Source organism: Camelus ferus, chromosome 34 (genome assembly GCF_009834535.1).
Source record: "Camelus ferus isolate YT-003-E chromosome 34, BCGSAC_Cfer_1.0, whole genome shotgun sequence".
NCBI classification, from domain to species: Eukaryota; Metazoa; Chordata; class Mammalia; order Artiodactyla; family Camelidae; genus Camelus; species Camelus ferus.
Window position 1 is genome coordinate 2,568,480 of NC_045729.1, and position 12,341 is coordinate 2,580,820.

The 12,341-nt window shown below is 42.5% G+C and overlaps 1 protein-coding gene across 6 annotated transcripts in view; it reads left to right on the forward strand.

The window, feature by feature from the left end:
- The window catches only part of TMTC1 (transmembrane O-mannosyltransferase targeting cadherins 1), a 239,872-nt gene that overhangs the window by 211,863 nt on the left and 15,668 nt on the right, over positions 1–12,341 (forward strand). For all 6 annotated transcript variants that reach the window (XM_032473164.1, XM_032473161.1, XM_032473163.1 and 3 more), the window contains 3 exons: positions 8,836–8,938; positions 11,002–11,137; positions 11,953–12,097. In XM_032473164.1, the coding sequence (XP_032329055.1) occupies positions 8,836–8,938; positions 11,002–11,137; positions 11,953–12,097 (384 nt within the window). The remainder of the gene's footprint in view (positions 1–8,835; positions 8,939–11,001; positions 11,138–11,952; positions 12,098–12,341) is intronic.

The window sequence follows — 12,341 nt, forward strand, 5'->3', positions numbered from 1 at the left end:
CATTACCTGGTGGAGACTATGGAGGGCCACGGTGGAGCACAAGTTTGAAATTGATAGAAAATGGGAGACAAAGGTAAGCGTCTGGGGAAAGAGTTTTAAAACATGTGAGGAAGAAAATCTTGTGGAAATACGGGGAGTATTTTGGAGGAAGCTTCTAAATGCATTCGGGGCGTGAGTGGTCGAGAGCCTTGTTTCGGGCAGACAGCGTGGGATGGATAGACTCTTCTGTGGAAGAAGAGGCCTCCTGCACTTAAGAACTGTCTGCACGTGAGGACTGAAAGAGAGGAAAGATTTTAGGACGAGAGGAAGCGAAATCAGCTGCGACATTTCTTCTCAGTTACACAAGTAATATGAACATATAATGGAGAGAATGGAAAAATTAAAAAAAGAGAAAATAAAATATGTCTTTTACCCATCATATCTGGAAACAACAAGTGTTACCATTTTTTAAAAAATATCCTGAGGTCTTTTTAATATACTTAATTTTTTTAATTGAGGTATAATTGACATATAACATTATCTTGGTTTCAGGCATACAACATAAGGATTTGATATTTGTATATACTGCAGAATGACTATCACAATAAGCCCAACACCATACAGAGCTATAATTCTTATGATGAGAACTTCTAAGATTTACACTCATATGAAATGCAATAGTATTACCTATAGTCACCGTGCTACACAAAACATCCCCAGACTTATTTATCTTATACCTGAAAGTTTGTATCTTTTGATCCCCTTCACAGATTTTACTCACCCCCTACCCACTGTCTTGGTCAGTGTATTCTCTGTCTCTATGATCTTGGTGTTTTTTGTTTTTGTTTTTGTTTTTTGGCGAAGGTGGGGGTGGATTTAAGTGAGATCATACAGTATTTGTCTTCCCCTGTCTGACTTATTTCACTTAGCATAACCTCTTTAAGGTCCATCTGTGTTGTTGCAAATGGCAAGATTTCATTTTTAATGGCTGCATAATACTCCACTCTGTGTGTGAGTGTTTGTGTGTGTATGTTTGCATATGTGTATATCACGTTTTATTCATTCATTCATCAGTGGACACTTAGGTTGTTTCCATGTCTTGGCTTTTGCAAATAATGCTGCAGTGAACATGGGGGTACAGATATCTTTTCTAGCTAATGTTTTCTGTTTTCATGCTTAACATTCACATATAGTTGATATCCTGTTCTTTTCACTTGCCATTAAGTTAAATATAATATTATACAAATTTTCATGATGCTAAATGGCCTTCATAAATACCATTTTAATAGCTACTTACTGCTTTATGCAAATGATGAATTATAATTTACATAATAATATCCCAACTGTTGGTCATTTGGGCTCTTTTGAGGAGGGCAGTGAACTTTTCCTTCTTTGGCTTTTTTAAAACAGTATTTTGAATCACTTCCTAACAATAGATTCCTAGAAGGAGAATTCCCATAGCAAAGAATATCAGCCTATTTCATGGCTTTTGAGATATATCGGTGAGTTGCTTTCTAAAAGAATGGTACCAGTATGCTCTGCCACCAGCAGTGTGCAGCCTTCACGTCTTGAATGTGAGTGGAGAATTTAAATGGAAATAGCATGTGGACAGATGGCAGTGAGAGAGTTCAGGGCTGGAAAGAGTTTTAGGACTTGAAATAAATGAATCCATATTACAAGTAGGTAATTTCTCTGAGGGGAAAACGGCTAGTAGTGTGTGTGGGGGGGAACCTTCATGAATTTTTCACCTTCTTGCTTTGTAGATAAAAATGTGAGGTGCACAGAATTAAGTGCTGCTCAAAGTCATACAGATAACTGGTGTCAGGACCTGGGAGCTCGACCCCTCCCCTACTGCTCTGTCGTTGCATGGCACTGGGGTCCCGTGATGGGACGGTGGTGATGGACCGTGGTTAGTGAGGTTGGGTTGACAAGGGGCCAGGTTGGAGAGGGCTTAGAAAAGTGGCAGAGGAAACCCAGGAAGATGAGCTGTCATAGGAATTAGATACATAAAAGGATCCAGAAGAAAGATGCCCCTTGGTGCCTCCTGCAGCACGAAGTCAAGAAAACAGATCAGAAAATGAACTCTTTGATTCAAAGTCTAGGTGGTCCCTGGCTCCCCGTGAGCATGCAGAACTGGCTGCACTCCAGCTTCACAGATAGGATTGTAAACATTTACAAGCCCGCCATCATTTTTAAGCAGCCCACAGTTGCTGTAGTTTACATAGCTCACGTTACACTAGCCGTAAAGGAAATAGAGTTAACATTATGAGTCTGACCCACTGTGAGTTATTGCTAGCCCCAGGTTTACAGCCTTTTGAAAAACTCAGTTAATTAATTTGATAACACTTAAATAAAATATTTTTCTTTTATGCATTGTGGGATATGACTTCACCTGATACAAGAATGAGAAGAAAATTGGAACAATAAAATGAGTTAGAAGCACAGATCCAAGAGTAGAAGAGGTCAGTTTCTCTCCTTTGACAAACGCCATCTTTTGGATAGATTTCAGCCACGTATGTACCACTGCGTGGTGGTCAGGTTACCTTGAACTGAACCCGACCTCAGTAACTTACTGATTTAATTCTTCAGCACATATTTATCGAGCACTTAGGTAAGACCAAGGATTAGAAATTGTTGAAATAGCAAAATATGGAGCCTTAACTCATGGAGCTTAGCATCTTGAAGGGAAGGCTACCCCTAAGCAAAGAATGACCCTCCTCTCCCCAGTATCTACAAGTGTGACAAGTGTGCAAAGAGAAAGTGCCAGTGGGGATGTTATCAGGACCTAACCTAACGTGGGAAGGGGGGTATGGGAAATGGGGGCCACAGAGTGATACTTAATCTGATACCTGAAGAATTTGTAGATATCGACACGGTAAACATGATTAGGAGAGCTTTCTGGCTAGAGGAGCTAGACTGTGTGAGGGCTGTGGAGTAGGGAACAGTGTGAAGCCGTGTGCCTGGAAGGGCAGAGAATGAGGACGACGTGGCAAGGGAGAATTCTGGAGGTGGAGAAAGCTACAATTCTATGCAAATGTAGCCCCTCCCCCTCCTCTCCTGGTCTCCTGACAGTGTTACACACCCGTGGTCGCTTACACCTGTCATCCTTTCTCTTTAGCTTTTATTTTATGATTCTTGGCATTTCCTGTTTGAAGTGATTCTCTCTTAGTTACTGAAGTTGTCACAGGGTGATATTGACCACAGTCTGCTGGGTGATGAGAAAATTCAGGATTAGAAATACCGAACATGTCCTTGGTGAGGAGGAATGCCAAGTTAATTGATTCATTTCAGTCGAATGAGGAAGAGAATTAGACATCAAATATTGGCAGCACGCTTCTCATAAACGTCCATGTCGCTGACTGATGGGGGAAGAACTGTTTTGCAAAGAAAGTAAAAGCCAAGGAGAGGGTGAGAATGCAGGCGTCTCTGCTTATGTTTCGAGCTGCTGTGTCTTGAAGTTTCTTAGAGCAGTCATTGACATGAGTCTAAACACCGAGTGGTCCTACACGTCCCAGGTTGGCGATAGTAAGTAAAGTCATTTGGCTGATGGGGAGATATCTTATGACTGTGTGCTCTTATCATTGGCCAGAGTGGAAGTACTTCTAGAAAGCAGTTCAGATGCGTGGCCGTGACGTCAGAGCACTGGCACGTCCACCCTCGTCTCCATGGGTCTGTCCCTGGTTTGGAACACCACACCCTTCACCCCCATATGCTCAGTGCCTGTGGTTACAAGCCACTCATTAAGCCAGCTGTTCACAGAGGGTTGACTGGGACCCCTGAGATCCAAGATGAGCTGTACAGTTTTTATAATAATAATGAGTAATTTGATTTTTTTAATCTCACTCTCTTTAGAGGCTATATGATGTACTTCACAATCATGAGAATAAATTATTAAAATCTTCTCCCCTTTCCAACTAAATGCCTGTGTGAGACCAGGTTTTCTTGGTGTACTTCAACTAAAAAGCATACAGAAACAAAATTTGGGAGTTTGAGATTTCAAATGTTAGCCACCATATATAAAAATAGATTTAAAAAACAAGTTTCTTCTGTATAGCACAGGGAACTATATTCAATATCTTGTAACAACCTTTAGTGAAAAAGAATATGAAAATGAACATACGTATGCATATGCATGACTGGGACGTCATGCTGTACACCAGACACTGACACATTGTAAGTGCTCTTCAAAGGAAATGAACAAAAAATTTAGAAACAGATTAGTACAAAAGTAAATATGAGAACCCAGCTGTCTTCTATCAAGCCAGACATTTAAAAGGCTTAGAAAAGTGGAAAATAACACCACTATTTTCACTGTTTTTTTTTTTTTTTTTTTTGCTTTGGAAAATATAGTTATTTTTCCTATAAATGTGTTCTGTTTCCATTTATTATTAAATAAATAATAAATATTCATTTATTTAATAAAAGTTCCCTAGCTTCTTTCCTGTTGTAAATATTGATAGATGTAGCCTGCATAAACAAAGCTCGTGGGATAGGTCGGGGGGCAGGTGCAGCTCAGTGGCAGAGCACGTGCTTAGCATGCACAAGGTCCTGGGTTCAATCCCCAGTCCCTCCAATTTAATTAAAATAAATGAAATCAACAAAGCTCTCTGGGGTAACTTCTAGAGTGCGAAAGTGCCCTAAAACCGAGAAGTCTGAGGATTGCTACACTAGGTCCGTGTCCCTTTGTCCTCCTGCAACTTGAACCATGAGAAATCTTTTCTAAGCGTATCACCTGGAGAGAGTCAATTACAGTCAAAGGTTCTTTTTCAGAAGACCTGCTTTTCACTTTCCATTCCTTGAGGGAAAAAGCCTGCCATGCCGGTAATTGCAGTATGTAAAATGGGGAGATGTTGACTGCGTTTTCTCTCCCTCAAGGCCTGTCTTATTTCCACCCCACTGAAAATGCTTCTGAGCGTTGGAGAGGAGCCCGGGGCTGCATGCTACCCATTTTTCTCCACTGCCCTGAAGGCTGATTTCATGCTGAGGCAGCCATTGGGTTGGGGGCTCTCGTGACAGTGTCGTTTGTCAGAGCCATTCTCTGGGTCACAGGCATTTTTCATTAAAGTTGCCCTATCAATAGCTGGTATTCATTTCCTCCGGCTCTCACAAGTCAGTAGAGACTGGGGATGATCAGCTTAGGTCGGGAAGTCTAGCCAGAGGAGGTGAATGAAATCGAACGTGAGGGAGAAAGAATCCTCCTCTTTAAGGTAAATGCATTGCCTTCCAGAGAAGGCGAAATTTATTTTAAGTAAACACCGAGAAGGTGTTTTTCTCTCGCAGTGATGGTTTCCTTTTGCTTTTCAATAATTGGAGTTAATCATTCTCTGAAATGTACAGTCAAGTGAAAAGGGAAGACAGATATTGAAAGCATTTTTCATGGAGCCAGAGTCTCGAGACTGCCCTTGGGGTTACCGAGGGCACGGGGATGTGGTTACTCGCCCTTGACGTGGATGGTCTTTTAAATCCCATTACTTCTTTGGACTTTGAGAATTGCACTTCTAGTAGAGACCCAAATAGAAGAGCAGTTTCAGATGAAAAAGGTGGAGCAGCAAGAATGGGGGTGGGGGGAAGGTCAGATTAAATCAGAGACAATAATAACTGCGCTTGAAAACCGTTGTATTTGACTTTGGCAAGTTGGAATGCGAGGACATCAGTTTTGTTCCTTTCAGGAAAGACACTTTCAGCCCTCCCACAGTTTAGTTATAAGGATGTCTTTAAGATCTCACGTAGCCATAGATTTTTTTCAAGCACGTCTTCATATTCGCAGCTGCTGGAGTCAGTGTGCAGCAGCGTTCCTGGGCGTTTGGATCGCGACAGGTGTAGAGAATCTGTCTATCCAAACACAATCTGGGCGTCACTCGTGGTTGCCTCCCAGGTACCTTGTGCTTCTCCCATGACACTGTCATTACAGTGTCCCCTTCTTGTCTGAAACCCGCTCAGTTGTCGAGGGGCAGGGGCAGGATTGTCTCATCCACTCTTCTGTCTCCACCATGTCCTTGGCACGTGGGTGGCCCTACTGGCGGGTACCTCTGGGTGACAGGTGCCAAATCAAGGGGATGAATAAAACAAAATGCCTCGATTCAAGGAGCTCAAAGACAAATGAACTGAGGAATACAGCTCGATGTGAGTGGTGTATGAAACAGGTAAGCTCCGGAGCTCCGATGCCCTGGCCGTGCTACTGCGGCCACAAGCCTGTCCAAGCGGCATTTTAGTCAAGTTTCAAATTTCTTTCCCATCAAATCTCTTTAATTAACCCTATACATGAAAAAAAAAAACACAGCTAACTTGAATGTTCTTCCTTTTAATTTTTCTTAACCACCTTCTGATATGGAGGTTAATAAACATTTAATATTTTAGTAGAGCAACCAGAGAAAAAAGACCCTGGCTAAGCCCAGACTAGGTAATCAATTCCTGAAACTCTTGAGTTTCTTGTGTTACCACCTGACCAGGGTTAGTGTTTGACGCTAATACCATCTTTGTTTCTAAAGGGGCTCAGGAAATACTACTCCTAGTAGCAGTAATAAGGGTAGAGGCTGATGTGACCCATTGCTGACTATCTGCTAAGCATTATACTAAGTGTTCTAACGCATTCCATCCTCACAACAACCCTCTGACATAGGCACTGTCCCTGTTCTACACCTGGGGACATAGAGGGGAAGTAAGGTCACAGGGACAGTAAATGGTGGAGTTGAGAACCCAATCCATGTGACCAAGCACTGTCAGCCCAGTTCTTGCTCAGTGTGCCGTTGCAGAAACACATGCTGAATGAATGGCAAATGGGTAAGTGCCCCATAGTATTCTCTAACTGCTCATTTGATTGGAGTTTTGTAATTTGTGTCTGGCCTGTCTCCATTTATACGCGCACACACACACTCACCAATTTCCTAGACCTTCAGTGGGTGAGATTTTTATAAAGCTTTTCTTCTCTTTGATAGATTGAAAGATATTTTGAGATTTTTTTGTCTTTAGCTCTTGAGTTTGACAATTCGTTAAGCTTGGCAATGAGAAAACACATGTTATTAGAAACCCAGATCTCCATTTTTGCTGGACTGTGGTTTTGTAATTCAAATAAGGGAAATTTGACAAATTCAAACCACACTTTGTCCCCCAAATAGTATTTAAATGTGTGGGTTCGAAGAGATGGCATTGCTCATTCCAGAGAATGCCAAGTGTCTTCATCTTTCTGGGTCAAAGCAGATTTAGGCTTCGACTTACTGCCCAGCACGCAGAATATTTTTATTCACAAGCTTAAGGTGTCATGTCTGAGAATAATGATGCTGTTCATTTTCTTGTCATGTGTCTGGTTGAATATTTAGTAGTGGTGACTTCTGATACAGTTATGGAAAATGTCCACGTTCAGAGCACATTAAAGGAAAAGCTGTTCTGTGCTTCATGCTGAATCATTGCCTTGCACCTGACCTTCACGGCAGCGCCAGGAAACTAGGAGATGGTTTACTTGTGAGTAATTGTTAGGACCTGGGTGGCTTCGTTACCGAGTTCTAACTCATTCTGCTCGCCGCACGACAGGCCAATAAACAGGGAGATGCGGTGCTGGGGCAAAGAATAGCAACTTTATTTGGAAAGCCAGCAGACTGAGAAGATGGGGGACTAATGTCCTGGAGAACCATCCTGCTCCAGTCAGAATTCAGGCTCCTTTTCTATTAAAAAGGGGAGGGAGTGTGGTTGTTGTTGCAAACTTCTTGGTGTAGGAATCCTTTATTCTTGCAGCTGTCCAAATGGGTCACATCATGGTGCCCCTGTAAAACCTCCAACAAAACAAATGTTATTTTCTATTCTGCAACTTGTTATCTTTATTTAAGCGCAAAAGTGTTCATATCCTTAAAGGTCAGAGCCTTGAGAACAGGCTCTCCTGTCTATTTCAGGCTAAAGGCAACACTCTTTTACAAAAGGCGCAGAGCCAGCAAGACTCAGCCTAGAAAACAGGGCACAGGGTTAAAGCCAAAGGAATGGATCTAATACGGAGTCAGATCTGTTCTTCTCTGTTACAGCTTTGCTTCATTAATTAGGCTTTACCATCTATAGTGTAAAAGAAAGCATGACATGACATTCTCAAGTGGTTGTGGAAAATGTGCCTAACAGCTAACTCAGAATTATTAAAGTGTGTTCACGTGGATCTTCAGCGTAGAAGACCAAAGCAATTAGGAAGCGATCCTCTGAAGCTGCGGCAGTTGATGGGGTTGGTGTGGGCCATGTGCCTTTGAGGGACACACATTCCTGTTGGAGAGAAGAGCACAGGGATGGAAGGCACAGGTTGATAAGGGAAGTAGCAAACAGGGGCGCTGTAGAAATACCCCAAGTATAGACAGGATAAGGCAAAGCCCTTGTATAGTCGGCATCAATCTCCCCTCCCACTTCCTGCAGAACACCTCCCCAGATGGACCACGCCCAGCAGGCAAGAGTGCTGGTTACGCAAATGCAGCTGTAAGGCCGTAGCCCAGGCCTCCCCACCCTCCAGTGAGCTCGCCACCTCGGAAGACTTTCCTTTATAAACGGATCACCTGTTTTCATCCAGAGACTTACTGGAGTGGTGGGCATCCCATTCAGAGAGCCATTTGGAGGCTTTTTCCAACAACAGGACAGATTCCCCCCAGGCATCCCTTCTTGGTAAACATCAGTTAGTTTGCCCTGAAGGAACTAAACACAGGTATGAATCATACGTAGGCGAGCAGTTGGCATTAATTTTAATTCCAAGTACCTAGTGTTTGATCTTGGTGCCATGTGCTTGGCAAGATGCTCAGTAAATCATTTTCTGCTTTTCCCATTTCTGTTGTTCAGTTGACTGTTGATTTTTTTAAAATTTTTTTCTGATGTATTTTTCTTTGTTCTCTTTTAAAGGAGAGATTTAAGGAAGCTGAGGAGATATACCAGGCTGGAATAAAGAACTGTCCCGATAGCTCAGACCTACACAACAACTATGGGGTTTTCCTAGTTGACACGGGTGAGTGAGCTTGGAGGGAACCCATTCTGCTGAGATTAGATATTACTGTCTATCAAGCTAGATGGCAGCCACCTAAACAGCACCCCAGAAGCAGAACTCACTGGGCTTGGCCGGCAGCCCACACCGTTGACGGTCACATTGCTTGTTGGGGTTGTCCTTTCTCTAAACCTTTAAGCTCAGTTCAGTAAAGTCTGCCCAGGTCTTGTAATCATATCCCTAAGGAAAACTCCCCGGGGGGCAGGTGGTGTGGCCTTGACCATTTAATGACTAGCAGGCGTCTTTGAATATAGCCTTTGGGCACGTTTATAAATCTGTGATGCGAACTGTTCTCTGCAACAATGCAGAACCTGCCTCTGGATCTATTTACTGGCAGATGGTAAATACTGTTCTACAGCTGATTTTAAAATTTCTCCAGAATTGTTTCGTGGTTCCTTGTGTGATACCTACCACAGAACCTGCACTGTTGTAACGGCTGGAGGGGACTCCTACAGGACAGATGCCGTATAAAATACACTTACTTCATCTTATTTAATGTAAAACTTTACTGGGTAGTGGTTCTGTGTTCTTTATGATTTGGCCCCACATACTGTTGGCATATGATGAATACTTACAAAGAATGAAGGGATATGTGAATTTAATACAAAAACACCAATTTGTTCTCACCGACTGTTAGACTGCCTGCCCTGCACTGAAGTTCAGTTTTGCTGACTTTTGTCAATATGAAATGCTCGAAGGGGGTTTAATTTTCTAGGATATTCGAAGCTCTTCTGTTTTATAGAACATACTTTTACATCTTGATTCCCTTAGGCAACGTCCCTGATTTTTGCATGGAAACTGTTTCAGAGCGCCACCTGCTGGCTCATTCGCAGCATAATCATAAATTAGATACAAAGCTTGAAAAACCAGAAGAGACCTGCTGGCCTGCCTGGTCTAGCCCTCTTCCTTATGCTTCAGCAACAAACCATCCCACCTCCACCCCCAACCCCAAGAATCTCACTGACCACAGCTTCCCCCCACTCCCAGTGTATTTGTGTTTTCACTCTGGTGAAGTTCTCCCCGTTGCCAGTGACTCATAGACCTTCTACATACATGGAGTCTCTTTTGGCCCCTCCTAGTCAAACCTGCATTCGAAGCAGGCAGTCTTGAGAAAATGTTTGTGCAGGTAATAAACATCCCGTTCCCTGGAGAATCTCAGACTGTCCCACAGCTCAGCCACCTACACTAGGAAGCTTCTTTGGGGAACGTTATCCTACTGGAGAGGCTTGATTCTAGTTCAGGCTTTTACTCTCACCTGCCCTGTGACTTTTATCAAGTTTCTTAATGTCTTTGCACTTTAGTACCTGTATCCGTAGAGTGATAATGTCTTTTTTAATATCTCTTAAATCCCAAGAGGCAGCTATGCGCTATCAAAAGGCAGTTAATAGTACCAGAAGTGCCTGCAAAACTCATGTGAGATCGTTTAATTAAAGTGTTTCAAAATATACAGTGCACTAGACAAATGCGAGGTGGCATTGTTATTAGTTTTTAAATCCTGTTAGATAAATACCATCTAAACAAAAATGTATGACTTAAAAAGAGATTTTCAAGATACAGCAGGTCCCTGCTTGTTTAAAGCAGTGCCTCAGTCACTATACTGCAGCAGAGTAATTGTGACGGACCCTTAGAAATTGCTTCGGAACGGTTTTCTTTCTATAATAGCCCATTCCATCTTTTCTGTGAGAAGCAACAATATTTATATATATAATCTCTGATCATCTCAAAACATCAAATTAGCTAGAGCAATGGCCAGAAAAAACACTTTGACTAAAATAATACACTTAATAAAAGAAACAGGCTTTAGTTTTTATTGCTTTTTTGTTATTAATATCTTCAGAAGTGAAAATGAATAGTGAAAATGGTCCAAAGTTTAAACAGTGACAAGGAAAAGAAGCCAACATGTGAGCTAATTTACAAACTGAATAATTGGTGGTATGACTGTAAAGAGAATGGTGAACATCAGAAGAGAAATGAGTCTGTATTTTATAATTAAAGCATGTTCCGCTCTTACCCACCGTTGGTTGCAGGCGCCCCAGAGAAGGCAGTGGCCCATTACCAACAGGCCATCAGGCTGAGCCCCAGTCACCACGTGGCCATGGTGAACCTGGGGAGACTCTGCAGGTCGCTGGGAGACAACAGTGAGGCTGAAGAATGGTACAAACGGTAAAGTTCCTTCTCTTCACTTTGTGAGCAACTCAGAGACCTCTGCTGTTGCCCATCAAATTTGTAGTTCATTGGAACACATGTTCTCAGAATACCGGCAACGTTTGCCAATGCAGGTAATACAGACGCTCATCTCCAAAGAGGACAGCACAACGCATGGTGCTTTGGGAATAAACAGTATCCCAGTTAATGACTTTCTTTGCCTGCTGGTTAGACCATGGTGCTAAATCAAGGTCGGAGTTTAATTCCCATTTTACTTAGTCCATTGTTTTCTGAAGTGATGGACTGCAATCCAAGCCACAAATAGCCATTTCAAACATGGATGTAGATGAAAGACTGTGTACACATCAAAACAGTCCTAGCAACGTTAATGGAAAAGAACTTTGGGGCTCGGTTTCCACATTGGAGGTCACTAGAGGCGTTCTTTTTAAAAATTTATTTATTACTGTATTATTTGATTGTTTGATTTTGGCCAGGGGGGAGGTAATTAGGTTTATTTATTTTTAGAGGAGGTACTGGGGATTGAACCCAGGACCTCATGCACCCTAAGCATGTGCTCTACTACTTGAGCTACACGCTCTTCCCCCACTAGAGACATTCTTATTGTCAGAGGTTGGCACCATGATCTTGCGCGCGCTCTCTCTCTCTCTCTCTCTCTTTTTTTTTTTTTTTTTAACATTCTTCTTGATACAAAATACAAAGACCATGTGGGAGCAGAGTCTCAAACCATGGGCAGTGGTCCCTAAATCTAAGTTTCAGCCTTTGGAAATGTAGCTGTTTGATGAAAAGTGTCAATTTGTTTTCTCGAAATTCAGTGCCCTGCAGGTGGCCCGCAGAGCTGAGATACTGGCCCCTCTGGGGGCGCTGTATTACAACACCGGCAGATACGAAGAAGCTTTGCAGGTTTACCGGGAAGCCACAGCGCTCCAGCCTTCCCAGAGGGAACTCCGCCTGGCACTGGTGAGTGGGACAAAAGGAAGGAAGTGGAGCAGGGAACAGACGCAGAGCATGAGATGCAGGGGGCTCGACACAGGAAACCTTGGAACTGGAACTAGAACCATTCTTTATCCATTTAAGGAATATTCCTGTAACCAGTATTACAGCCACTCACCAAAGGCATGTGCACTAAACATGCTTTGAAGCTTTTGTTTTGAAATCATTTCAAACTTACAAAAATTTGCAGGAATTTAAAGTAACTCCCGTA